The sequence below is a fragment of the Vidua chalybeata genome, chromosome 14, assembly GCF_026979565.1.
Source record: "Vidua chalybeata isolate OUT-0048 chromosome 14, bVidCha1 merged haplotype, whole genome shotgun sequence".
In the NCBI taxonomy this organism is placed as follows: Eukaryota; Metazoa; Chordata; class Aves; order Passeriformes; family Viduidae; genus Vidua; species Vidua chalybeata.
Genome location: NC_071543.1, coordinates 2,374,843 through 2,401,971, shown reverse-complemented (window position 1 = coordinate 2,401,971; position 27,129 = coordinate 2,374,843). Strand labels below are relative to the sequence as shown.

General features: G+C 43.3%; 3 protein-coding genes and 1 non-coding gene across 7 annotated transcripts in view; 1 reads left to right on the top strand and 3 right to left on the bottom strand.

Moving 5' to 3' along the window:
* Positions 1 to 8,762, bottom strand: part of ATRX (ATRX chromatin remodeler) — a 70,122-nt gene extending 61,360 nt beyond the window's left edge. For 2 of the 4 annotated variants that reach the window (XM_053956134.1, XM_053956135.1), the window contains exon 1: positions 5,869 to 8,761. In XM_053956134.1, coding sequence (XP_053812109.1) covers positions 5,869 to 5,888 — 20 coding nt within the window. In that variant the 5' untranslated portion in view covers positions 5,889 to 8,761. Of the gene's footprint in view, positions 1 to 5,868 lie in introns of all 4 variants that reach the window. The other 2 variants (XM_053956138.1, XM_053956137.1) reach the window with 2 other exon arrangements.
* Positions 8,763 to 11,147: 2,385 nt separating this feature from the next.
* On the bottom strand, positions 11,148 to 22,311 carry MAGT1 (magnesium transporter 1). The gene is given in 11 exon segments (XM_053955848.1): positions 11,148 to 12,619; positions 13,589 to 13,679; positions 14,112 to 14,186; positions 15,769 to 15,832; positions 16,899 to 16,988; positions 17,325 to 17,465; positions 18,073 to 18,213; positions 19,179 to 19,296; positions 20,775 to 20,944; positions 22,074 to 22,277; positions 22,279 to 22,311. Coding segments are annotated over 11 exon segments (1,143 nt in total). The 3' UTR covers positions 11,148 to 12,603.
* A 1,858-nt stretch (positions 22,312 to 24,169) lies between these two features.
* Positions 24,170 to 24,286, bottom strand: TRNAL-CAA (transfer RNA leucine (anticodon CAA)). The gene is made up of 2 exons: positions 24,249 to 24,286; positions 24,170 to 24,215 (listed from the first exon to the last, which is right to left on the bottom strand). It is a non-coding gene; the product is annotated as a tRNA-Leu (tRNA).
* Positions 24,287 to 24,473: 187 nt separating this feature from the next.
* Positions 24,474 to 26,735, top strand: LOC128795395 (cytochrome c oxidase subunit 7B, mitochondrial). The gene is made up of 3 exons (XM_053956126.1): positions 24,474 to 24,597; positions 25,864 to 25,988; positions 26,536 to 26,735. Exons 1-3 carry the CDS (start codon positions 24,561 to 24,563, stop codon positions 26,608 to 26,610), a joined length of 237 nt encoding a protein of 78 aa, XP_053812101.1. The 5' UTR covers positions 24,474 to 24,560; the 3' UTR covers positions 26,611 to 26,735.
* Positions 26,736 to 27,129: the final 394 nt, after the last annotated feature.

Genomic DNA, 27,129 nt, shown 5'->3' with positions numbered 1-27,129 from the left:
ATCCCAGTGTTGACAAAGATACTTTTTTTAACCATATGTCTTCCTTAAATTCAACACTTATCTAAGATTTTTCTATGTTTAAACTTTTCAAATAGTTCAAGGCACAAGTTTTTTCAATTCATGTTTACAGTTGCTTCAAATTAAGTCTCAGTCATTTTTCACTTTTGAAACTGAAACTCTGCAGAACAGCTATTAAGCAGACAAAATTAAACAATCTTTAGGAAAAATAATTAAAGAAAAATAAAACCAGATGTACTTTTAAAATGCTGGCCATGCTCTGCTTCAGACTGCATCCCTGTGTGAACAGCAGAAATCCAACAACCCACAGCAAAACTCACAGTATTTTATTTAGGATGGTGGGAAGAGATTACTCCTAAGCTTTGATATAATCAGGCCAGTATTCTGTCACCTGCTGATCTTCATAAAAGTTTTTCCTTACGAGAAGGAAAAGGGTTAGAATTAGCCCAATTCAAAGAGTTCAGTTACAAGGGTAGAGCCTACATTGTTGTTTCACATAAAATATGTCAATATTGTGGCTGAACACACATGAATGAAATAGCTTAAATCTGTGGGAAAGAGCAAAAGAGGAAAAAATGTCCAGTAGGAGTTGTTTTATTTTCTTGTCCCAGTTTAAAAAATGGAGTGAACACACGACACCTGCCATGTCCTAAGAAACCTACTTCCATCAGAAAAAATATAAAACCAGAAAATAAAATCAGCCTACCATTATATTACTTGAACAACAAGTAATACGGTTTTATAATGGTAGGAAAACAGAGCACTTCATCCCAGTGTTTGTATTTTAACTCAACAATGGTTTTCTGCAAGCAAAAGCAACATGACACTGTAAGTCCTAGATCAGATTCATATTTTGGACTTTACTTACACTGATACACCAATTCTGCCAAACCAAGTGAGGTTTTAACTCAGGATTCACACAACGTGTTTGTGGTGGCATGAAGCAGCTCTGCTGCCCAAGGACACAAACCCTCACGCCCTGCACACACCTGATGCCATCCACACTCAGTCCCCTCCTTCCTCCTCCACTCCACACCAGGGACCTCTGGATCCCTTAGTCCAGCCCCCAGCACAAGCAGAGACAGGTCCAGGGGCCACCCAGGACAATGTCCAGCCAGGTTCCAAGTGACTCCACAGATGGAGGCCCCACAACCTTTGTGGCTGAGCTGCCCGTGTTTGACCATTATCACAGCAAAGCACTTCTCTTGTGTTTAGGAGGAATTGTACCACACTGAACTGACTAGATCAGATACATCAGAAAATACCTGAACACTAAAGCTCTGACTGAAAAGAGATGGAGGCATCCAGCACTTCATCAGGGATTCTGTACCTAACACTTTGTTAACACACACTCACTTTTTTAACTTTGTTTAGAACTGACTTTTAATCCATGGGGGCTTAATCAAGTGATACCTGGTGCAGTTGAAGACACTCAATAATGTGGATGAAGTAATTTTGAAGCTTAAATACAGCATAACAGGTTCAGACAAGTAAACAGAATTATCTTCCTCCAGACACACAAGGGGAATGAGAAAGCAACAGTTCAAAGTCACTAAGAGACCCTTTATTCTGTTCAAGGAAGCTTACACAATTTCTTTCTGTTCACATGGTGTGAGTTATCACACTTCATTCACTAAGAAATAAAAAAAACTACTTTGTTTTTAACCTGTTTCTTTAATGAGATCCTAAAAAAACCCAAACAAGCAACATAATCACAAATCCACAAGGCAAAAGTAAGACAATCTCCTTGTTAGCTTGGTTTCAATGCCACACTGAAGTGTAACTTCAATGGTGAAACACTCTGCAAGCTGAGAAAGACTGAAGCCACCACTTGAAAATATAAACACAACATTTTCACCCTTATGAGACAAAAATCATGTGAAGTACACACCTTACTCTGTTGATTCAGGAAAGGAAGCTCAGTCTAGCACATGTAACTCCAAAGCACAGGTTTTCATTTTACAAGACAAAAGCCACCTCAGTCTCAAATTTATTGCCTATTTTTTAGTCTTGCTTTATATGACAGATGCATTTGCCCAACAAAGCTTCTAGGCTTTCCCTGTCACAGGTGTGCAGAAATAAAGGACTGGGGGATTGCTGTTAGAATTCTTGGGAAGATGTGCAAAAAACCTATTAAAACCTACAGCTGGACCCACTCAGATAGAAATTTCTAAATTATGCAGCTTTTGGACTTGCAAATCAACTGCTTCAATGGCACTACAGCTGACATTGGTCAGCAACCTGTGTTATCAAGTTCTTGATTTTTTCAAGGTTTCACACCTTTTCTAACCAAAAATAAAAATTAAAAAAAAAAAAAAAAGAAAAAAAAAATCAATCCATCATCCACCCTGAGTGACAACTATATTTAATCACAGACTATGAAAGCTTTATGCTTCTCCTTTAGTAAATAAATCAGGACACTTCACCTCTTTTGAATTCAACATAAAATCTTCCATTATATTTGCATATTTGCCACTGAATTTCTACAATTTCTGCTTTCTCCTGCTGCCGCACTAAGGGAACAACCTGCCACTGACCCATCCGTGAACTCATTCATGTTTCCAAATCACCTGCAGGCATGAGCTGAGCTCCAGCAATACAAAATGTGACTTCATGAGGTTCAGCACTATCCTTAGGCTTTCCCTTTATAAAAGACACTTCTGGTAATCCAATTTAAAATGTTTTTGGTCACAGGCTGCAGACATTTGTTTTTACGATGAACACAGCACATTTTAGCATTACTTTGATATTTTCTTTTGGTGAGGCACATAAAAAGCAGTCTCTTTTCCACCCTTCAAGCAGAGGGTACAAGGAGTTAGTCTGTAACAGAAAACTGAGAATTTCAAATCCCCACAATGTTAAGGTCACCCTGTTGCAGAATCTGTATTACAAAACCCTCTGACCCACCAAATAGTTTCCTAGAAAATTAAGATCCCTTCAGGTGAGCCCTATAAAGACCCTGATACAAAGTTTGCAAAGCTCTAACAGACAGTATTGTACAAAACCAGAAATAACAAAGTCTCTGCAGTAAGTTCCTCTGCCAGAGAATTTCATTTAAGTGCTGCAGATACTCGTTCTGGGGCACAGCTGGCACTGAAGATGACACAGTTCTGCTCTTCTTCGGGAAGAGCTGAAGAATCTGCCTATGCCCATTCCAGAACAGTGTGGAAGACAGAGAACTTTCACTGTCCCTTTAGGGAATACGGAAGACTGGTGTTGACTTACTTCCAATTATATCATTGTGGCATCAAGTAACACATGTCAAACAACCCTGCAATCTCACTCAGAACAAAGACATTCAACTGATTCAAAAACACAGACAATTTAATAAAAACTTTAAAACCAAGTGACCAATATCACAACGTGAGGTGAAGAATCTGGATAAAAAAAAACCCAAGAATGAAGCCTATTTTGCCTTTTTTATTTAAAAAAAAAAAAAAAAAACCTTACATTTATTGACTGCCAAATAATTCAAGTGAGGAAAATTCAAAGCTTGTTTTATTTTCCTATTGCTGTGCTTATGTTGTACAATGTATGATTATGTTCCTGGCAGGAACAGGTTAGGTCACTACGACAAAGATTCCTCCTCTTGGAAAGGAAAGGACAAGAAAAAAAAAACCCAAAAGAAGTTTTTGGGGCAAAAGTTATTGAGGCATCTTTATATATATTTACAGAGGCAGCACTTTTTAAAAGTTTCTTAGGTTACTCCAGTTTTCATAATTCTAAATTTCCCATTTGGGACGTGGGAGACTCCTAAGATCTCAATATTAAATGAAAGTATTCTTGTAACAAAAGTTGAAAACTTCTCTGGGATCAGACTAGTATGGATTGATGATTTTCCTCTGAAACACTGTAAATCAATCTTCCACAAGTGCTGGGAATAGATTTTCCATCCAAATTCAGTTTTTTGCACATCTTCCCAAGAATTCTAACAGCAGTCCCCCAGTCCTTTATTTCTGCACACCTGTGACAGGGACAAACTGCAGAGAGCAGAGGATGAAGCGACACAAACGCAGGCAGCTGACAGCCAACAGCACTTGTGGGAAATGGGAACAAAAGAGGAAGACAGGGTGTGTTTTTCTTCTTCATTTCCTTCTCTCCACCTCCAGTTTTAAGAAGAACTGGACAACAAGGCAAAGCCCATGTCCAGCTCCTGGCACAGACCTTGTGAGTTACAAACTGCTCCAGATGAGCTCTACACGAGATGGGAATTGTAACAAACATTTAAACTGATTGAGAATTGAGTTCATGAACAGAAGGAAAGTTTGGAGCATCAAAAAATTGTTATGCCCATCTACTTAAAAGCAGTTTGTCACAGGGCTGCTTACTCTGTGGGCAGATCCCACCCAAAGTCTGCACATGATCTCAGATCTATTCTGTCCATGCTTTTTGATCTGCAAGACGACAAATAACCTGAAATAATCCCATCCTCTCTGCAGGTAATCTAAGAATTACATGGAAAATGGATGAGCTTCTGTATCCTCTTCCTCCAAAGCAGCCCCTTGGTAGTAACACTAATTGTGGCACTAATAACAACATAAGAATATGGAAAAGGTTAAGTACAAACCCTGCATATTACAGACCAGGAACAAGTGGTTCAAAAGAAACCAGACTATGGACAACAGGGAACAAAATATGACAATCACAATAAAACAAAAAAGCAAAGCGGTCCAAACGGAAAAGCATTTTTCAGAGTATAAAATACTAACGGTGACTGCAAACCAGACCATAAATATTAGTAACTCAGATCTTTTTGTTCTACAAAAATAAAATCCTACGCTTGATTTCAAGGGCTGGAGAAGAAAAAGGAGAAAGCCCCTTAATTAGCACTTCAGTCTACACAGCAAAATAAACACTCCAACAAAAGAAGTTGTTTAAACTGTCAAAGCACTTTAAGAACACAAAGGGAAGAAAATGGGAGTAAGAACCAGAAAAGATGAAAGATGGACAATCTTTCATTCCTTACAAAATAAGGAAAAAATACATGCAGAAAAAATTGCTAACTGCTGGGAAGTCATGCACCAAATAATGTGTATTTGCAACGCTCATGACCTACATCAGCATGTGATCAACATCAACAGTGATGATAATCATCAAAACCTCTTTCTTCTAGATTCCAAATTGGAAATGTTGAGGCTTCAAAAACAAGCAATACAGAAGAGTAGAAAAACCACTACCCCTTCAACTTTTGTCTAAAATGACACAGTAGTTATGAACTAGTCAAAATAAGGCGGGAGGTGAAGATACACATAAATGACCCCAGAAAAAACTTTACCCAAGGCTCGGCAGTAAAGGCAGAGTGACGAGCGCTAAGGACACAGTGACGCTTCTCTAGCAGGGTTTGAGGATACGCGTGGGTCAAGCGTGAGGGTCAAGTGACAACACCCCACGGTTCGCGCAGCGCCTCAGGCCCGCGGCGCGGCTGTGCCTGATGGACTGCGGGGCTCAGAGCCCCGGGGATCCGGACAAAACGAAAGCACACAAAGACAACTATTTATTAACAGTTTAACATGGCGCCTCTCTCAGCGCGACTTCCCGGGCGTTTGTCCGTTGCTGCCGTTCCGCGCCGGCCCCGCGGCCGGACGGAGCGGCCCGGCCCGGCGGCCGCCCGTGCCGTGCTCCCGCCGCGCTCGCACGTGGGGCGGGGGCCGCCCCCGGGGCCTTCCCGCCGCACGGCGCGGTCCCTCCCGCCCTCCGCGCCCGGCCCGGCCCCGCCGCCCAGGCCGAGCGCGGCGCTGCCCTCCCGCCGCCATCCCGCCTCCCGCCCCGTCCCGCCAGGGCTGCGCCGCGCCGGGCCCGGCCCCGCCCCACCCCGCGCGGCCGCCGCGGGGCCGCCCGGCCCGGCCGTACCTCACGGGCTCTGCGGTCATGACTCCGCCGCCGCTGCTCGGAGCGGAGCGGCCGCCCGGGCCGGGGCCGCGCTCAGGCGCTGGGCGCAGACAAAGCCACGGCCGCCGCCATCGCTAGCGCCGCCGCCATCTTATCGGAGGGAGCCCGAGGGGACCTGCCTCCTGCCGCCGTCCTCCTCCGCCGCCTCCCATTGGCTCACGGCCGCCCACAGCTATTTTCTGATTGGTCGGTGCCGCGCCGACTGTTGCTAGGGCAGTTTACGTCACCATACCAACCTTCCCCGCGCTGATTGGCTGGGGCGGGGCTGACGTCACGCTGGCGTCATGGACCGATGCCCATGACATCATTTTGTAACAAAGTGCACTGACGCCTGTGCCCAGCAGGGGGCCCCAGCGCGCGGCTGCGGCCATGGCGGCAGGAGCCAAGCGCTGCCGCAGCCCGGGGATGGACAGCGGGGACAGGAGCCGCTGTCACACCGGGACAGGCGCCACCTCATTGCGGGACAGCCGCGGCCTTGGGCGACTCTGCAACCTCGAGCCAACCACGGCAGGCGAATCACAGCGTTCAGACGCATCACCCTTACAAACAGTAACACGGAGCAGATGCCCAAACTCCTGGTAACAGCTCCACAACGACCCTCCTGCTCCGTAAGGATCCCCAGAACAACTCTCTGCCTCTACAGGGACCCCCAGAACAACCCTCCTCCTCTGCAAGGATCACCACAACCACCCTCCTCCTTCACCATGATCACCATCCTGACCCTCCTCCTCCATGGGCATCACCAGCAGGACCCTCAGCCTCTGCAGGGATCACCATCCTGACCCTCCTGCTCCATGGGCATCACCAGCAGGACCCTCAGCCTCTGCAGGGATCACCATCCTGACCCTCCTGCTCCATGGGCATCACCAGCAGGACCCTCAGCCTCTGCAGGGATCACCATCCTGACCCTCCTGCTCCATGGGCATCACCAGCAGGACCCTCAGCCTCTGCAGGGATCACCATCCTGACACTCCTGCTCCATGGGCATCACCAGCAGGACCCTCAGCCTCTGCAGGAAGCAGCCCTGGAACTCCAAGCCCACAAGCAAGCTTGGGAGCAGAGTTTCCCAAGCACAGCAAGACAGGGATAACATAAACCACACACAGGCTGAACGTGAGCAGCCCCAAGCAACCCTGCCCAGGGCAGCTTCAGCCCACCTTGGCTACAACTTTTCCTTTTTTATCAGAAAACTCTCTAGAAAAAGAAATGCATCATTGGCAGCTACACCTAAGTATGCCAAGACAATTTTGCCTGCTGGTACTAGCAGCTTCTACACTCCTGTCAGATGTTAGAATGTTGTGAAAGGAGGAGGATTGGAACGCAGCTCTCTTCAAGGGAAAGTTGTTGCAGGCTTTTGTGAGAAGATGACTGAAGTCAGCAGGCTTCACCAGGTTCAACAAAGCCAAGCCCAGTACCACACAGAATCTGAAACAGGTGACAAGCATTAGCCACTTACTGTAAAGAAAAGCAGTTTTGAAAATTAATATCTTTTTCTGCGGAAACTAAAGAAAAAAAAAATGTACCTACTTACCTGGTTTCATAAAGCAATGCATGAAACATGAGAAAGTACCCAAGCAAATAACCTCTAACACCCATTTCATTCTGTGATAATAGAATCAACAGCACTTTCACACTCCAGCACATCCAAGCCTACACATCTCCCAGGGAAATTCTCCAAACAGGTCTAAACACAATTTGCTTTAGAATGTAACATTTTACCCAAGAGCTGCACCCTGCATCTGCTGAATTTAGTAATAGCAGAGAGCAGATTTAGCAGCAGCTTTGTTACCAAATTCCATCTCATGTTGGAGAAGACCAGAGCATCACCTGCCTTCTCACTCGATTTAAGGAGAAAAAAATCCATATTAACTGACTGCCACAAATTCCATTAAAAATTGAAAAAAGCCATTCTAGGTGTTCTGTCACCAGTGAGATGAAGGAAACAGGAAGCATTACCCAGTCTTAGCTCTGCATTAGGATACCAGCTGTGTGATTAAAATAAGAATACAAAACATTCATTTTCCTCCTCAAAGGATTTAGTCAGCATTACCAACTAATATCCCACTGATTTAGAATAACAGATTTATTACTATTACTCTGTAATATTTTATTCTTTCACTGTTTCCTTGGGGAAGGCATTTGAGTTTAAAAACCCAAATTGAATTGCCTCCAGTTCATAACTTCTATCTGAAGTCACAGATGTAAAAGGAATCCTACTGTGAGAAAAGGTCGAGATAAAGTGAAAATGGAAATGCTTCCATCTCCCAGCAATTACTCCAGAAGACAAAACATGAAATCGTGAAGTTGTCAAAAAACAGTTTGAAGGAGCACAGACCCTTTTTGTACACTGAAATCTGTGAACAGGCAGATATTGAGTGCATCTGCAGGGAAACACTTCACATCCACCAGAGCTGCACCCAGTCACGTTTCCCCAGGACTCTTCCCCCTGCTCCAACAGCCTTGGCAGAGTCAGGATTCAGAGCTCAGCTTGCAGGACAAACCACTGCAGAGTCTCATCACACCCACTGTTTCTCTTCATAATGATAGCAATTAGCTCTCTTAAGTACATATTACCTTACTTTTAAGGAACATGGCTAAAAGACATGTATAGCTATCAACTGACAAGAGGATATTTTAATAACTTGATGTGCTCCTGACCTAGAAATACAAACTACATATACATCCCTTTCATATTATTATCTGTGATAAAAGTAGCACAATTAATCCAGACCAATAAAAGGTTGTGCTTAAATGAATTTTGTAGGAATGATCAAGATCTGAGCTGTTAATTGGAACAGGTTATGTGCAACAAAACTCTCTATTTCTCAGACAAAAAGCATGATAAAACTGAACACAGATGATGCTCACTCGAGGGCCTGGGTTTGTTCTTTGTGTTGCTGTTGCTCTATTCCCCTTAGGAAAGACCAAAGGAATGGTGTGGAGTCACTTGAGCAGTGGTTTGTAGTTGAGAATTAAACTTTTTCAGCATGAGAAAATAGCAAACACCAAGGTCCAACACAGAAACCAAGTGCCAGTACTTTCTCAAATCCTTTGTGAGAATTATTTCTCACAGTAAATGAAAGCACTTGGAAATTTTAACTTCTTAAATAATATGATTTCAGTTTAAGTATTTTCCTATTATAAATGGGTATTTTTTAAAACAAACTACCACAAACCACTGCCAACAGCCATTCTTCTCTCCCAGCCAAGTTTGGCTACAAGATGCCACAATTTGGCATCATCTGATGTCATGGGCAGCATATTCAAACAAGCAGAAGCCATGTACACATCTGATTTTCTTTGGATGTTCCAAATGTTTTGAAGGTTAAGTTTCTTCAGTACTTCTAAAACTCCAACTTCAATTTGCTGGGAATCAAAAAATCCCTGCTATGCTTTCACACATTTTGAGCAGGGCTCAGAACAAACCTGGCTGTACATTTGCTTACACTTCCAGTGGTTGTGACCATAAAAACACCCACATTTTCCTCCTGAAATCCCTAGCCAGCCATCATCTCATCATATTCCCCAAGCATGGATGGCCACCCCGCTGCCTGCCAAGAGGCTGAACTTGTTCTTACCCTCATGGCTGAATCTTAACCTCATGGCCATCACCAGCAGGGCATTAATTAAGGTTATTTGCATGAGCACCAAGAACATAGCAGGTGCAGAGCTGGGCACTTCAATCTTGCTGGAGGACTGGGCAGTTCTGGCCCTGAAGAGCAGGGGCTCATGGAGCAGCTGTAAAAGGCTTAGCTGCAGGAATGACCACCAGGCAGTACTATCACAGAATTTCACAGTGGTTTGTGTTGGAAGAGATAGTAAAGCTCATCCCTGCCATGGGCAGGGACACCTTCCACTGTCCCAGGCTTCTTCAAGCCCTGTCCAACCAGGCCTGGGACACTCCCAGGGATCCAGGGGCAGCCACAGCTTCTCTGGGCACCCTGTTCCAGGGCCTCATGAAAATCACATTCTGTGCTGAACACTGGAATGGTTTGAAGGCCAGAACATGCAGTAAATTGTACATAATGCAAACCATTACACAGATTAATCCATTTAACTTTACTGTCTTGCCTTGTGCTTAGTGCAGAGAGCTCCCTAAATTATTTCTAGCTATTATTCCAAAATATATTTTCAATACACCACAGCTCCTTCTCAAAAGCAGAAAAAGGCAGCATTCACTGAGGCCAGCCACATCACCAAAACCACAGAGTCCATTTTCAGCTGCAGAATACACCATTTCCTCCCTTTATCACAAGTGTTCTCTCACGGTGAGCTTTCAGGGCACTCCTGAGCTATTTAATGATTCACTTTCTAAAGGAGATGTCCTCAGCAGTTCCCAGCTTCCCCACAGCAGATCTTGAATGCATTGCCCTGGCCACCTTTGTTCTGCTGGCCCCAGCTGTGTTGCATTAACCAGCCAGTGAGCTGCCAGTGCCCCTGGCCCCAGGAATCCCCCCTGTAGCAATCAGAGCCAGCTGTTACCGCTCAACTGCGGCACAAGTCAAACCCTGGCAGAATTCATCCCTCTAAACCTGCCACTGGTCCTTGCAAGTACTCCATCTTCTGCTCCACTACCACAACTGTTTCCTCCTCCATGCTTCAGTTTCAGCCTAGATAGCAGAAAAACTGTTGGAAAAAAAGGAGCATTATTTTCATCTCAGCATGGAATAAAAAAGAGGAAAATCCCAAACTCTCAACATCGTGGCCACCTCAAGTGGAAGGCAAACATGACTCCAGCATTCACCTCCATGAGGTGCCACTGTTTAAACCTGTCCATATGGAACTGGAAGGTTTTAAAAGGACAGAATAAATTATAACTGAAAAGGTTTATGGGAAGCATTTTACCAGCTAGGCAGGAAAACAAGCCACAAGTACAGCATTGCTGAGTTGTTCCAGGCAAATCTACAATGCTAACAAGATTCCACCTCCAGAAACAACGGGAGTTGATCTGTCTAGAACTCCAGGAATCCAAGATTTTCACTGCATGACAGCTGCCAAAGACAAGCCAAAATCATGTAATCTTTATACTATCAGTTGGCTGCATGAGCATCTCTCTAGTGCTGACATTCTGGGCTGTAATCCTCCACATAAACACATACAGGCTACTAATCCAGTCTACTCATCCATACTCAGGTTACTTACTCTATGCAGACAGGCTGTGATTAACATGTTGAAACAATAGTGGAAGAAAAGAGGTTGGCTTGTTTTATGTCAAAGTTCAAAAGACACAGGAGCATGGATTAGACTAAAAAGTTTTATTGAAACTTGTCCAAAATCCAGTCAGGCACACAATTTATCCGTTCCAGTAAGGCTTATCGTTCTGTATGGCATAGAAAAATGATTCTCAACAAGTTGAAACATCAAACAACAAAATGAGCGACATTAAGGCACTTGAGATGTGTATTAATTCAGCAAAACTGCATGAGAATAACATTCTGCTTGGGAGTGATACAATCCCTTCTGAGATTCAATTTCAAACACCCAGATGCTGTAACCCCTTGACAGAGGAGAGGCAGAAGCAGGAGACAAAAGTCTCTCTGACTATGAACCTCTAAGGCCACCAGAGCCTACAGAAGGAAGTGTTGCTGAATCAGGCTGCAAAGATTTCCTGTAGTACAACTGCTGCATTGCACAACAGTTTTTGCTGAGGCACAACATTTTCCACTCAAGAATTCTTAAGGCAAAGTATCTTTGTGAAGTGAGAAAACAAAAGGGGAGAGCAAGCAGCACACACATTCAATTGTAAGGCTATCAAATGTGTTCTGGGGAAACAACATTTATCCCGGGAGCAGGCATCTCTGCCCAAAGGATAGAAACGTGGAGAAAACAAGTGGAGAATGCAAGAACTTATATAGTGACCACAAATCTGGCATCTGTTGGTTTGCCAGGGCTCTAGGCAGTAACTTGAAAGCCAATTAACAACTCTGAATTCATGTAACACACAGATAGTTAGACTTGCATTTTTGGTTCGTATTTTTAAGAGTGAGTGTTGGCCAGTCTAAGAATTTTTTTCCAGCTTTGAGTCAAAGTTTACAACTTAAACATTGCAGTTTCAGCATTTGGCAAAGAAAGATTTAACTAATTAGTAACTCTGTTCTACATGTTGAAAACTCGCCCTTCATCTGTGAAACAACCTCTTGCATCATACAGCAGTTGAGAACTCTTCTCAAAAATGAGACACAGCTCTAGGATACGCACATTCCACACTAGAACCTGGAGCATGCTCCAAGGGTTGCACACAGGCTGAAGGAAAAGATTTCCAGGTACATGAAGCTGTTTCCTCAACCATGAAAAGGCACGACAGAGAAGCTGCTGTCACCTGCTATGCACAAACAGGAAATAAGGTGATAATTCAAGGGAAAAAACCCCAAGGTAAAAAGATTATCCAAGTGATGGAAAGTACCATTTGTAGTTAGTCCATGGAAATGTAGTTTTAAGCATTACGTTCTGAATTTTGCTAGAAGTATAAGTAGAGCTGCTTAAGAAGATGTAAAGCTTATGAGATTGCATCTTAACACTCTGTGTCCTTCAGAGCAAATTGCTTGCTGTATTTAAGGCACCACGTTGTCTTTGGTTCAGTGTTTAACTGTCTCAGTGTAAGCAGAGGTAGCACAAACCAAACACGTTGAGCTCCTCATTCCACCACATCCAAGTTCAGAGCCACCACCTTCCTGATGTTACAGATTCTGGAATCCTTTAGCTCATTAGGAAACTGCAAAGAGCAAAATAACAAACATTCTTATTGATTTTATAAGAAACAAAGGTCTGCAACATTCCACTTAGCTTTTATGAATGCCAAGAAAATCAGAGTGAGAAGCTGGGCCTTATTCTGCTACAACAACAGTTGTAAAAAAAAATTCACTTAAAAATTAGTATCTAGTAACTCAAAATCAAAGACAACCATATCTTCCCTTCAATAAAGTAAGCAGGAATACCTAAGATCATTGCAGAAACCAGAATAAAAGCTGACCAGTTATCAAAAAGCAAATAATTTCAGCTGTCTTTTGTTCTTGAGAAAAGTCTTCATAAAATAATAAGTTTTATTATTTAGATATTTTTAAATGAGAACACATTTATTATGCCTTAGAGAAGGCATAATATCTGTCTGTGGGTTTAGCTTCACACACAAACTCAGCTCATTGCAGATGGTGAAATCATTAGAAACTGGTCCTTTAACATGTACTTATTGCTTCAAAATGCATAAAAGCTAAGGTATAAAATGCATGAAGTACACCTAAGGTATCTGTATCAGTCAGATAGAAGTGGTCAACTAACAGTATAAGACTCCTTCCACAAGCAATCCCCAAATGTGGGCAGCTTTAAAGCATCAGGTATCCTCCCCGTTCTCACAAAAAGGCTTAATAATGAAGATAAATATGGAAGACAGAAAAATAGGGGGAAAATACATTTGTTGGCAGTATAAACTGGCTGAGATATCATTCTGAAAATAGAAGTATTTTATACCATGCAATGGCGTGAAAAGTAGAGTTCCACAATCTTTGCTCATTATTTTTTTCCTCTTATTTCTGCTGACTTTATCAACTAATTTTGCTACTCTGAGAAACTAATGGAGGATTTTTAGAGGAGTATTTCGTGCCAAATGAGCCAGCAGAGCTGCAGCAGTGTAGCTGTGCCCCAAAGGCCAGGAGAGCAGGAGCTGCAGGGCCCCAGCCTGACATACCTGTAGGGGTAGCCGTGGTATTTGGATCTGAAGACAGACAGCAGCCAGCTGAAGAACAGCACCACCAAGCCAATGCCAGCAATGCACATAACTGCAAGAGATGCACAGGGAGAGGCTGTGATGGGACAGCTGCCCCTGCAAACATCTCATTGACTCAGGTTTTCAAAGCCTTCTGCAATGTTTACAGATTTGGTCAGATGAGGGCTCTACTTGTGTCATTGAGAAATACAAATTAACACCAATTTTACATCAATTTTAGATAAATGCTGTGAGAAAAGTCCCTTCTTCTCCCTCTTACTACCAAAACACTGCAAAGCATCTTTATCTCTCTCCATCTGCCAAAATGATTTATCTTGCAGTTTGCTAAGCAACTCCAAAAACTGTCAAAAATCCAAATTATTCTCTCAGCTTAGAGGTGGGGAGTGAACAAAACCCCCCAGTGCAAAAGCATTTCTGTTAAATGGTGTATCAAACACCCTCACTGAATATGCCTTTGCTCAGAGAGCAAACTATCAGTACTTACTTTTTCTTTTCCCCACATCCATGTCAGAAGTAGCAGCTTCATGGAGAAGGACCATTCCTAAAGTAACTCCACCATCTACAAATGCTGTTTAAGGCTAACCAACAAAGTACAATAGACTCAAAACAACACTCCTAGTCCCCTAAATTCAGCTCCCACACCATACCTGGGGCATTAAAACTCACTGGAAAAATCAAACACTTCCCAGCCAAATCAGCAACTATGGGGGAAAAAAGAACAAATGAAAGACATTCATATTGTCAGCTTCTAAGAGAAAATAAATGCAAAGCATAAAATATAAACTGGAAAGTCTTCAGGCAAAATTAAAAACATGCATTTATTATCTCAGCTTGTAATGTAGCAGCATTCCTTCCCAGAGAGTTTGGTCCACTCCTACTGCTGTTCTCCACTGGAAAATCCTCAAAAGAATTCAGCTTCTGCAACTCAGCCACCAGAACAAATAAGACACATGCAGTATTTAATCTAACAGGCTGTCTTTTAAGTGGCAATATTTCTTTTCTAATTCTTCAAATTAAAAAAAAAAAAGATCATAAAATTAAAGAAGCACAGACAACACTAAAGGCCTGATATTTGCCAAGAATGAATCCTTGCAAAGCAAAGTAGTGAATCCAGTGGAATGAAAGACAGAATTCCCAAGGTTTCATTCCATGTCACTACTAATGTCCAGTCCCAAGTCTCCTCCTTAAAGGAAAAATATTTATCACTGACTGCATCAAGACCATCAAGAATCTTTCCATTTCAGACACAGCCAACCTTCAGCACAGGAGGAAAGTGACTTGAACCCACAGAAACCTCAACGAATTTAATAATTTAAAATGTCTCCAGCAATGGGTGGTTTGGGTCCATAATGTGACAGATAGCAATAACACAAATAAACATCAACAAAAAGTCTCTACTTTAAATTTGACCAAGTGGATCAAAAATACAGTAATAGAAAAAGATCAGAAGTTCTCAAAGTGCTTGTTTTAAGTTTAAAAAGTTAAATACAAGAAAAGGTCCTGAATAAAACATAAAGGAATGCTGACACAGGTGACAAGACACAGAAGAAAAGCTCCAGTCAGAAATTACTAAAGCTACAAATAGTGGATCAAAACATACATGTGGGAATACAAAACCAGAACATTGAATTTTAACCCCAAAGAATCCATTTTTTGTACAAATGAGAAAAGTAAAAGCTCTCAGTTTGAAAGTTACACTTGCCTTTCTGGACAGCATAGCAGAATCCTGCATCATTAGTACAAACAAATGGTAAGATTATAAGAAGGTAAGCAAAGAAATAAAATATCAGTGATAGAGGAAGGAATTCAACACCAAAGCAAGAAATTAGTGACATTGAAAAGAGACATGCACAGAGGAACAGGGAGTATCCTGAAGAATCTTCTGATTCCAAAGAGATCCACAACTTTAGTGATGTATTCTGCTTGGTACATAAACAAGAAGGTGAGAAAGCAGTAAATATTTTTCAAGTTAAAGATCAGAGGCACAGGAAAAGCACAGTTGTCAGTGCAGAAAGGTTTTACAGGCTTCTGCATCAGTGTTAGGTGGCAATTAAAGCCATGACAAAGCACCACAGAAAAGGCAGCAGCGTTTGCTGACCAAAAATCTGTCGCCAACCACGTGCCTCTCCCAGGAAGGATACTGAACAGCAGAACTATATGTGTTTCTGCCACAAACTGGGCTTGGCTGCTTCCATGGATATAATTCTGTAAGAGACAAAGAGTAATAAAATTTAGAAAAGACTGGGGACAACTTTGATGTGACTAACAACAGCTACAGAGCCTGGAACTGAGGTTTGCACTGTTTTTTTCAGAAGAGAGCAGAAGCTGGAGCATGAATAATTTCAGCTGTTGATCACTGATTTTTGGGGGAGCTGCAACAGAAGCAAAGATCCTTCTTCTATTACCATGCACAATCAGCCTCATTCAGATTACAGTAAGTTACTTGCACTTACTGGACTACAACCTTTGTGGTCCAGATTCTCAGTCCAGCTGAGCAAAATACCACAAGATTAGGCCCTCCTGCATCCTAATGTGTTTTTCACTTCCAGGTTAACAGAAAAATTGAAATTTGTGGAAAAAATACCATTTTTAACCCCTATAGAACACCCTATTATGGCTATGATATCGTATCCAAGTAGGAAAAAAAAGTTTTATCCACTTTCTACAGAATATAGAGGGCCTGATCCATCTAAACAGGCACAAAAGGACATTTCACCAAATTAATTCCCTGAGTAAAAACATGGAAAAAAACACTGTGTGATGTGTAAGCACCTGAGCAGATGCAATGCTCTCAGAACACTGTGACTACTTTCACAGTGCGCCTCATTCTGAGTTATGAACAGAGCAGTATATTTCAAATAATGTTAAAAGAAATTTTTCCCAAGAAAGAGATTTCATAAATCTGAGGTCACTAGATATTAAGTTACCTCAAGTATCTTGAGGAAAGATGGTTTTACATGGAAGTCATTAGATGAGTGTGTGAGTTAACAAGACCAGGTTCAAACATAATTGCCAGGCTCAGCAATAGGGATTTTAGCATCTAAGACTCAACCTATAGATACCTTTATTGTGCTGTAAGCAATTTAGAACTATCACATCCCTTCACCACTGGAGATATGTGCAAGGCATGTTGATTTGCCTTGCTCACTGCAGGAGAGGTTGGTCTCGCTCACAGAGAGAGAAGCCAAAAGCGGAACTTGCACTCTGGTTTGTCTCTTATTCTGCAGAAATACAACAGAAATGCAGAAAAGAAAGTGAAGGCAACACTCACCACTTGTCCCGTATGGGGATTCTTATGAGCATAGGGGGGGCCTCTGATGTGGTTCCACATCTGGCCTGATGTCATTGCTAACACAAAACACTGAAAAGGAAAGAAGAAATGCTATTTAATAAGGATTCTCTTCTATTTTTAATTTAACCTGATATCTTTGCACTTCATACCAAAATGTACTGGTTTGGAACACAGGCTAAGAATTTACTTTATGAACTTTATGCAAAAGGCATCTAATCAAACATTCAGTGAGCTGAAGGGACTAAGATCATATAATGTTACCAATCTATGTAAAAGCAAAGCTAACTGTACCTCATTTTCCTCTTCCTCTACCAGTTTTAAGAATTTTGAAATACAGAAGCTTTTGAAAACCTGAACTGCTACAAAACTCAGTGTTACAGGGAAACAAAAGTCATGACGACTCACCAGAGCAGCAAAGGCCCAGCCAGTTTTGTTATAGAGAAAATCCAGATTGCTGCCCCGCAAATACACGAGGCCTCCGATGACAGCCAGCAGCAACCCCAGCATCAAGGGTCCAGCATAGTTTGGTGGCCTTATCACACGGATCTGAACAGAGGACAGTGGAATTATTTTCTCTCAGTAGGATCAGACATTATACCTGCACTCCTGCTGAAAAATCCCACAACACATTGAGTGGAACAACTATGGCATACATGTGTTTTCTAGGTAATAAATCCGACTTGGGAAGTAAGCAATGCTTCTTCCACCAATACTGTAACTTCAGTTTTACACAACTTTACGGTGTTCAATAATTTAGAGATTGTTTTTCTTCCACAGGAACAGAGAGTGAAAAGGAAGGACACGAGTTTTACCATCTTCTCAAAATACATTACACAAAATACCAGCACAGAGACTGTAAGGAAATTGAAAGATGCAGTTGTGAGTCTGAACTAGATTTTGTAGATGAGCTCTTTAGAGCAGCTCAGAAGGCACAGAACACAAGTGACGTTTCCCAGGTGGCGCTGCACAGGGGGTGCTGAGGGAAGGGGTGCTGAGGAAAGGGGTGCTGGCCCTGCACAGGGGTGCTGAGGGAAAGGGTGCTGGCCCTGCACAGAGGGTGCTGAGGAAAGGGGTGCTGGCCCTGCACAGGGGTGCTGAGGGAAGGGGCGCTGGCCCTGCACAGGGGGTGCTGAGGGAAGGGGTCTGGACTCACATGGACGTCTGTCCTGTCAGCCACCCAGCGTGCCAGCTGCTCTGCCGCAAAGCCGCGCACCTGCAGCTCGTAGGTGTCCCCGCGCTTGGGCTTCCCCTTGGCAGGGAAGTTAATGAAAGTGGGAGCAGAATTCATGTTCAGCTGCAGGGAGAGTTCACAGAGGATACAGCCTATGAAAGGACTATTTAGTGACACAATTCTATGTCATTTCTGGCTTGCAATATTGTTACTAAATCAGAAAAGCTAGCTCTTTGATTTAATGGCCATGACTTTTTAAAAAAAAACCCCAGTAGGCAGCACACAGCTTGCATTTCTGTATTTCATGCACATTTTTTTGAATCTGTTTCTTCTCCAAATACTACTTTTGATAAAGAAATCTGAAAATTAACAATATATGATTCTAAAATATGGCCTTCTAGGAAGGCCATAGCTTGATGAATGCATTTTTAATGCAACACTAAGGAAAAAATTAACAAGAGTAATAAAGAGACATCTCTCTTCAACTCTCCAATTCAAAAGCTTCCATTTAATAAAGTATCACTGCCTAAACTGTATAGCTGTTAAATAGAGATTAGTACCTCTTAAAATTAACACCTGCAAGACTGTAATGAACTATTAATGTGACCTACAATTCCAAATGTACATGGAATGTTCTCACAGCTGGAGAAAAAAAAAAAAAAAAGGTGGTCACACAATGTTAATAGAAGAGAAAAATGGCTGGGTACTTGAAAAGAAATACCAAAAGGCTAATTTATCATTCTCTAGTAATCTAAAAATTGTAATAGTTGCTCCTAATGGCATCAGTGCTTTCAATCTTGCCTCTTCACATACCACAGAAGAATTCCATTAAGAATTACACCATAAGTTGTTACAGGAGACAAACTCAGGGAAAAAAGTCAAAGAAACCAATTCACTCCTTGTACCTATTCCACATCTGTCAGTTCTGTTAATATTCTTACCAACATGCTCAGGCCATCTTTCTTTCAAGAGTGACAGCTTTTAACTTTTCATTCCTTTGTTCACTGTTACACTGAATTATTTAACATCTTTACCTTCTTTCCCAAAACCCAAACTAAAAACAGTGTTAGAAGACAAAAAGACTTTACCATCTGAAAGACGTCTGAGCCTTCGTCAAAATCTACCATAGCAAAGAAAATCTTGTTGGTAAATGCACTGGAATACCTCCAGGAGTTTGCCAGAATCTGGTATTCCTCATCAGCTTGCCTGGAAAACACACCAAGTGAGATGCTGTATCATGGGTTTGTCCACAGCAGCTGTGCCCACCTACCCCATCCATGGGTACATCTGTCCTAGGGTGATGGTATGGTGTTTGTATCCCAAATCGTGTGTTCTGTTTATGCCTGATATTATGTTTTGTGCCTTCAGGACTGACTCTGAAAGTGAAGGATTGTTTTGTCTTGTTATCAGCCGGCTCACCTCCCCCCATGGTCTGTGTCTAGGAGAGGCTTGGCTGGCTGGGGTTTGCTAGCTTGCTTGCTGGCTTGCTTGCTTTTGCTTATTAGTTAGTTTAGCTAGGCAGTCCAATTTTTACCCTGGACTGTTTCTTTTTTCCCTTCCCTTTCCTTTTCCTGAATACCATCTGAACCTGCTCTGGACCTGGACCTGGGAAACATCAAGAAACACCAAGAGTCTGCATTTTGTGACCTGCAGCAGCCATCCCCAGCGCCGGAGACTGATAGCTGGGCAACCACTCCCAGGAGAGACTTTCTGAATTTGTCATCTCTTCAGAACGGTGAAAGGGTTTTGTCATCTGGTGTTGATTTTTTTTTTTATTGGGGAGTGTTTTTGCTTGTTAAATAAACAGGTTTTTTTCCATTTCTCTCCGAGGAAATCTTTCCCGAACCAGGTGGGGGAGGGGCCGTGGGAGGTTTGCTTTCTGGGGGCTCCTTCCGGAGGTCTTCTCCCAAATTTTGCCCTAAACTAGGACACATCCCACACCCACCCCATTAACTTTCTAAGGTTCAAAAGAAAGTTTAAGTGTTAATGAAATCATTTAAGCACAAACACTCATCTACCATTAGGGGAAGCATTTGGCACCTGCTTGTTTAAATGGAAGGGTAAGATGTTTTGAGTCCATGAATACAAGCTGAGGTAATTCTTACTGAAAGGTGAACTGGAACTCAGCTGCTCATTATTTGTCAGCCCACAGAGCAACAAATGTGGCCAGGTGTGCCCTTTCTTCCAGGTCAGAGGGTGGGAAACCAGTAATTTCAACGAATTAGGTATAAAAATCACCCTTACAGACCTCTGCCACCTCCAGATTAATACAGGAAAGCTAAAATATGGTTAAGGATCCAGGATATTGGAATTGTAAATAACTGCCAAGCAGTATTAATTAAGAACAATATTTAAGCTCTATGGCCAGCAATAATTCTACAACCATTTCTCTATCAGCTTACAGCAAGCAAGTTGAGCTTTCACTGTGCCTTTCTCCAGAGTAAACACTGTTTCTGCAAAGCAGGGATTATTTTAGGAGGGAGATAAAACTGAGGATTATGTTTCCTCACAAACACATTACATTACAAATTCCCACACATTAAATTGCAAAGACAATCCTACTGTAACTTGCCCGTGTATATTCCTCCCACCTGTGTCAAAGTGCAACCCTGCTCTTAAATTTAGCGTCCTACAAAGCACGAGATGACTTCCAAGTTGTAATTTAGGACTAAAGGAGCTCATACTTGCACACAACACACTGTCTGTGAGGCTGAAGAGCAGTGAACATCACAATCACTGAGTAGTTCCTGGGAGGTGCCTTCACGAGGCGCCGGAATTTGTCTCCGTTCATTCGGATCACGGATCTCTTACTGGCCCACTCCATCAGCTGGTTCACTTTTTCTGATAACACCATCTGAAAATCAGGTCAGAGCAACTTTATTGTTTTGGGGTTTTTTTTCAGTCTCACAGTACGGTCTTAGAAGTTTTTAGATTTGATGTAACAAACATGTACACTGCTTTTCGTAACACCACCCAGGTGATGTGATACTTCAGTAAATTCTGCAAGGCATTCACAGAAGCTTTTGACTGTCATGTTAACATAATTCATTAACTTCAACCACCCAGTAACACACAGAGCTTTAAGCACTCATCAGGCTGGTGAAGATTCAGCTCAGCAGCCCTTCCTCACAGTTGCTGCAGGATTTCTTTCAGCTGTACCAACCACCTCCATCCCCTCCTTTTTCTATGCTATCATCCCCTTTTTCTATACTAAGCATTAAACTGTTTCAAGCTTTCAAAAATTGTGGCAGTGGAATCAACACCAGAGAGGGAACCAACCTCAAGATTTCATTTTCAGCACTAGTGGAAAAAAAGAACCATAATTCAGAATATATTTGAAAAACTCTGGGGTGCTTAACACAAAAATATTCCTTAAAAAGGAGACAATCAATTCTAGAACATTATAAGAAGAGATATTAGTTTGACAAACTCACAAATGTTACATTTATCATAAAGCACCTCTCTACTCACTAACAGGTAAACATGTTAGAGGAAATCACTATAAAATATCCTGAATTGGAAAAGAGCCAGTAGGAGCATCAAAGTCCAACTCTTGACCGTGCACAGGGCAGCCCCAAGAATCTCGCCATGACAATAATAGTAACAAATTATTATTCTCTGACTCACAACTGACTCAAGTATACACACTTATACAGGAGGATTTTTCTAAACCCTGCAGGTCAAGTGCGTGGAAATAAGTTGCACCTTAGTGACTACAACCAAAGACCGCTCATCCTCCCGCCCGCAAATGTCATACACTAGCAAGGCAACACTCGTACAGTGCTCCTAACAAGAACTGAAGAACCTGGAAACGAGGACCTTTCCTCCCTGCGGGCTCCCCTCAGAACCGGCCGAACCACAGGGCGGGGACCCGGGGTGAGGCCAGGCCAGGCCACCCCGCCGGGCCCCGGCCGGTCCTGCCCTCATCCCGCTCCGCGAGAACCCGCCCCAGCGCAGCGCGGGGGGCTCCGGGCGAGTCTCACCTCCTTCCGCCTCTGCCCCGCGGCGCCGGGCCCGCCACATCCCGCCAGCAGCAGCAGCAGCAGCGCCAGCAGCGGCACCGGCAGCGCCGCCATGGCCGCCCCGCTTCGCCCGCCCCGCCCCGCCGGCCGTGAGGCCCCGCCCGCGAGACGCCGATTGGCGGAGACGCCGGCTCGACTGTCCCTGCCGGCCTTCGATTGGCTGAGCCTGCGGGAGCGCGGCGAGCTGGAGCCGCGCCATTGGTGGAGCCCCGAGGGGTGGGCGGGGCGAGCCGTGAGGCGGGGGCGGAGCGGGCCCTGAGGGAGGAAAGTGTGGCGGGAGCACGGGAGGTGATGGCAGCTCTCGGGGTCTCTGAGCCGCATCACAGAACCTGTACGGTTCGAAGGTGTTATAAATGAATCAGTCAATTCAATAATGAAAGGAATTTATTAAACCAAATCAAAGTAAAATTGGAAAAGCCACAATCAAATCAGCACCGAGCCAGGCGATCGGTACTGGGTGAAGTGGGTTCGGACTATGCAGCTCCGTACCCCTGGCAGTTCACAAGGTACCGATTTCACAGGGTCGTTTTTATATTGTTTCCAGACTTGGCGGGATTCTGGGGGGGGGGGGGGGGGGGGGTCCTCCTGTTTCCTTTTGTCCTTTTTCACATATGAGTGCATGTTCTTGTAGTGCTTCTAAACAGAGGTTTTCCCGGAATACTCTGATTGCTGAAATCCTGTTAGACAGTAGTCCCCTCGAATATCCTGTTCTGGCGACGAATATTCATCTTATCGTTCAATGCATATCTTCTAGACAGAATAATCCTTCAGAATAACCATCTTTTGAGACAGGAATTCATCCTGTGTATATTGTTCTTTCCCATCACTTGGTTCCATTTAAAAGGATACTGTGTTTTTTTAGTCCTGAGCACGAATTTATTCCAAATCATATATTACAAAGGCATCTCTGCAGATCACCCGAGACAGGCTCTCGCGGCGCAGGTGACACAGTGTTGCCCACTAAGATACCGAATTCCGGGCCCGGTGTACAACAGGGCAATAATTACACACTCAGAGAGAGATTGATTTATATCAGAGTTGTGCTAGCCTTGAGTGCTCAGTGGTGTTCCACAAATCAAGCACACCAACTCTCAAAACTTTTTACTGCTTATAGGTTTTAACAAACAAAAGAATTTGTGTTCACTGGGTACAAGTAATGTAGTTCTCTTATTAATTAGTATTCTATCTTCTATTGGTCAATGCTTCTCTTTGCTTCCCATACTAATTAGTGCACAGGTTGCAACTTTCCCTTCTTTTTGGTCGGTGGGTTGGTGGTCGTGATGTGCTCCTGCTGGAATTCCCTTTCATCAGCTGGAACTGATTTCAGCCCAGTTGCTGAGTTGGCTTTGTTAGTGTCTTCTTTATCGTGGGAGTTCTGCAAAATGCCCTTGTGGGCTATAAATTCTGCATTCTTTGTGTCCGAGGTCAGTGGCACATCCTCCTTCTCAAGCTTCATTAACCTCCCCCTAAGGCTGAGATAATTGAAACATGTCAAGCCCTGAACCTTAACAAGGCAGTTCTACCAAAAAGTAATTATTTTTTCCAACATCTGGACATCACTTAGAGCTTGATACCTGCTGTTTCATGGATTAAATCTCCTTCCTTGTTGATTAGGCTAGAAAGTACCCAAAGATTAAACATCAAAGAACATCCTTTCTTAAGAAAATTTTATGTAATCCACATTTTGAAACAACACAATTGCTTGCAGATGGGTTTTGAGTGTCTTCAATAAGGGGATTCCACACCTTGCCCAGGCAGCTGTTCCAGTGCTCTGCCACCCTCAGTGTAATGAAGTTCTCCCTCTTGCCTCAGATACATGTTTCATGTTATACACACACGCTAAAAATTGCTGGGTAACATGTTACAAGTGTTTTTAAAATCCAAATGTACAGGGGAATGCCTCAGCAGGTGTGTGGTGGGTTAAGGCTCTGATGCAGAATCCCCAGGGAGGGAAGAGGATTTACTCACGCTTAAGCTTTTATTTTAAAATTATTTCTGATTTCTATTTGCACTGAAATCCCAGATTTTTTTAACCCAGACCGGAGAAAAAAAAGTGGTGTCAGAAGTGGGATTCGAACCCACGCCTCCATACGGAGACCAGAACACCCAAACCCGCCGCGGGAAGGCGCGGAACGCCTTGAGTCTGGCGCCTTAGACCACTCGGCCATCCTGACACTGCGTCTGCAATTAGGTCTGGAACATACTTAGCACTGTCGTCACTGCTGTAATAGCTTCTTTCCACCCTCTGGCCCAATACGGAGAGCCCGTCTGTACCCGGGAGGTGCCGGAGAGCAACCAGGGAACGGCCAGCTTATCCCGGCCCGGCCGCGGAATTCCGCCGCAGCGAGGAGGAGCCCGGCATTACCCACAGGCCCCTGCCCTGCCGCCACTTCCGCCGCGACCATTTTGTTCTTCACCGGCGTCAAGGGTACGCGCGCTGCTCTCATCATGTTCCCGGTGGCCAGGGCCGCGCAGAGTCTCGTCGGTAAGCACAGGGGCGGCTCTCGGGGTGTGGGGGGTTCCTGACGGGGTCTTCCCCGGTTTGTGCCCTCCCCTGTGCGGACTGTTCCTCAGCCCCCGACTGCTGTGCAGCCGGGGACGGTCGTGAGGGCACCTCAGGGGCTGCGGGCGGCTCTGGCGTCCTTCGCCTCCCGCTTTTTTTATTTCTTTCAGCCTTTTTTTATCCCCTAGTTGCTTTTTGGCATAGGACTCCTTTCCTTGGTGCTTTCTTTGCTTAGTACGTGAAGGCACATTCTGGCCTGCGGTGACGAGGGGCAGTCAAGGTTAGAGTTACCCCTTCAGAGATGCAGACCCCGCACGGTCTGTTCCTCTGGTCCTGCGGCACGATGTGCTCATCCCGAGGTGCGGGCACCTACAATAAACCTATCTCCGTAGATACTCAGGCTCTTTTGTGTTCAAAAAAAAAAAAACCGCCTTGTGCCGCGTTGCAGAGCATGCGAGGGATGTAAGGAACATGGGTATCACCATCATCTTCTCTAATCACGGTTGGGTAAAAATGCAAACCATTGACCCGAGACTGAAAGGTTTTATTTTGTAATATCTTTGTGTACACATCACCCTCTCATCAAATTTTGTACACAACTAATGGGCAATCTGTCCTTTGTAGCTGTTGCTTTGATTTTGCACTGTTGCCTTCTCTTTAATAAGTGTACGTTTTATAGTGTACACTTAAAATGTACATCATCTTAAGATATCACTCTGTATTTTTTTTCTCTATTATTTATCTCATGCCCATGGGTTGTTTCAGTTTCCTTCCTCCCCTCCCTTCAAAAATCCCAAGGGAATGAGGCAGGTATTACCCACACCTGCTACCTGCAACCCCATAATTTGATGGTGAGCTTCATCCTGACATTGCTCGGGTACATGTACTGCCAGGATAGATATTTACATACAGAAATCTAAAAATTCAAAGCACTAAGCAAAATATTTTATTAGAGAAATACAAAAGAAAACATATTAATGAAAAAGTTAAGGGATTTTTTTTTTTACTGGAATTAGTCTTAAGGAATAACTTTCTAGAGAGAAATTGAGAGAGCTGAAAAAAAAATAAAGTATTTGTTTATATCCTGTGTTTTGGAGTAATTCCAGAGTTCTAAATCCAGATTAGTATTTTTCCGGAATTTTTACTCTTTTAATACTAATGTTTGCCTCTCTGTTGGTGGGAGATGAGGATTGGGGATGGTTTGAGCATATATTTGAGTTGATTTCTGTACTTGTTAACACTCCTCAGCTCGTGGCATCCAGCACACTGCAGTCAGACATGCTCATCGCAAGCACGAGCCAACCTTCCACGACAAATATGGAGCCATGGTCCTCCTTGGTGGAGCCGCCATGTTCACTGCTGTCTGGGGCTACGTAAGTTGGTTTTGTCACCACTCTCTCGTGACTCGAGCTGCAGACTTTAAAAATGTCAATTTTGCCCGTTTGAAAGAAATTCGGTGGTCAGGATTTAGGAGCTTCTTACATAAGTAGATAGTGATGTGATAGAGGTGAAAGTTCTTTTAATTGCCAGCTTGATTTTGAGTTGTTACTCCAATTTCTGCATAAATCTATTGCCTGATTTGGAAATGTATCAGAAACACAAGTGTTCTCTATTTTACTTGGGATTTCAAACCTCTGCAGGTACAGCTTTCAGCAGCAAAACTTCTAGATGAAAATACCAGTATGGTGGTGGGATTTTACATTCCAGATTCTTTCTTCTATAGTTAGATATTTTGAAACAGAAAACTGAAACATTTAAATAATATTCAGTATAAATGTATTCTACTTTTTAAATTAGAAAATGAATGAGATGTTGTGTTCTAATAACAAGAATTCTGAACTGAAAACAATAAAAATAACCCTATGTCCAAAGGTTTCTTTGATTTCAGAGTTAATAATCTTGAGTTTTGTCCCTTTACAGGTGTTCACAACGCTTAAAATTGAGTGGGGCTTTTCACCTGTTGGCAGAATAACTCCAAGTGAATGGAGGGAGTAACAGCCTCTGCTTGTAATGAACTGGTCTGAACTTTCACTGAAAAAATGGTCATGTAATGGCATTTGTTCCCCGATTACCACTTGGACAGTGGCATTCCTGGTCTAATAAACATACCTAGAAACTTTTCTGGCTCTTCCAGGTTTTCTCTGTGCTCTGCTTCTGCTAAAGTACAAGAAATAGTGTAAAAACTCCAAGTGACATTACACAGTCCTAGTTGTTGCTGTAAAGATCACTGGTAGATAAAGGACAAGTCCAGAACTTCGTTGAGTTTCCATTTAGCCAGATGTGTGAATCAGCCTCACTGCATTCCCACTGCAGACTTGTAATGACAGAGTCGAGATCCCATTTTTTTTTCCACAAAAGGATTTTTATGGCTTGTGTCCTGCCAGTAGGCTGCTTCTCCCGTGACCTGAGAGTTGTGAAGAAGTTAAAGTCAGTTTTGAGTTGGAGAGGCTCCACAGGAGCAGGCAGTATCCCAGGATCAACGGGACTTTCCTAATGAATTCTTAGGGAATCCCA

What these genes read in the sequence shown, in the direction of transcription:
- LOC128795395 (XM_053956126.1), top strand. Translation starts at nt 24,561, where the DNA reads ATGTTCCCGGTGGCCAGGGCCGCGCAGAGTCTCGTCG. An exon ending in GGCCGCGCAGAGTCTCGTCG is followed by an intron (nt 24,598 to 25,863) that starts GTAAGCACAGGG and finishes AACACTCCTCAG; the next exon opens with CTCGTGGCATCCAGCACACT. An exon ending in TCACTGCTGTCTGGGGCTAC is followed by an intron (nt 25,989 to 26,535) that starts GTAAGTTGGTTT and finishes GTCCCTTTACAG; the next exon opens with GTGTTCACAACGCTTAAAAT.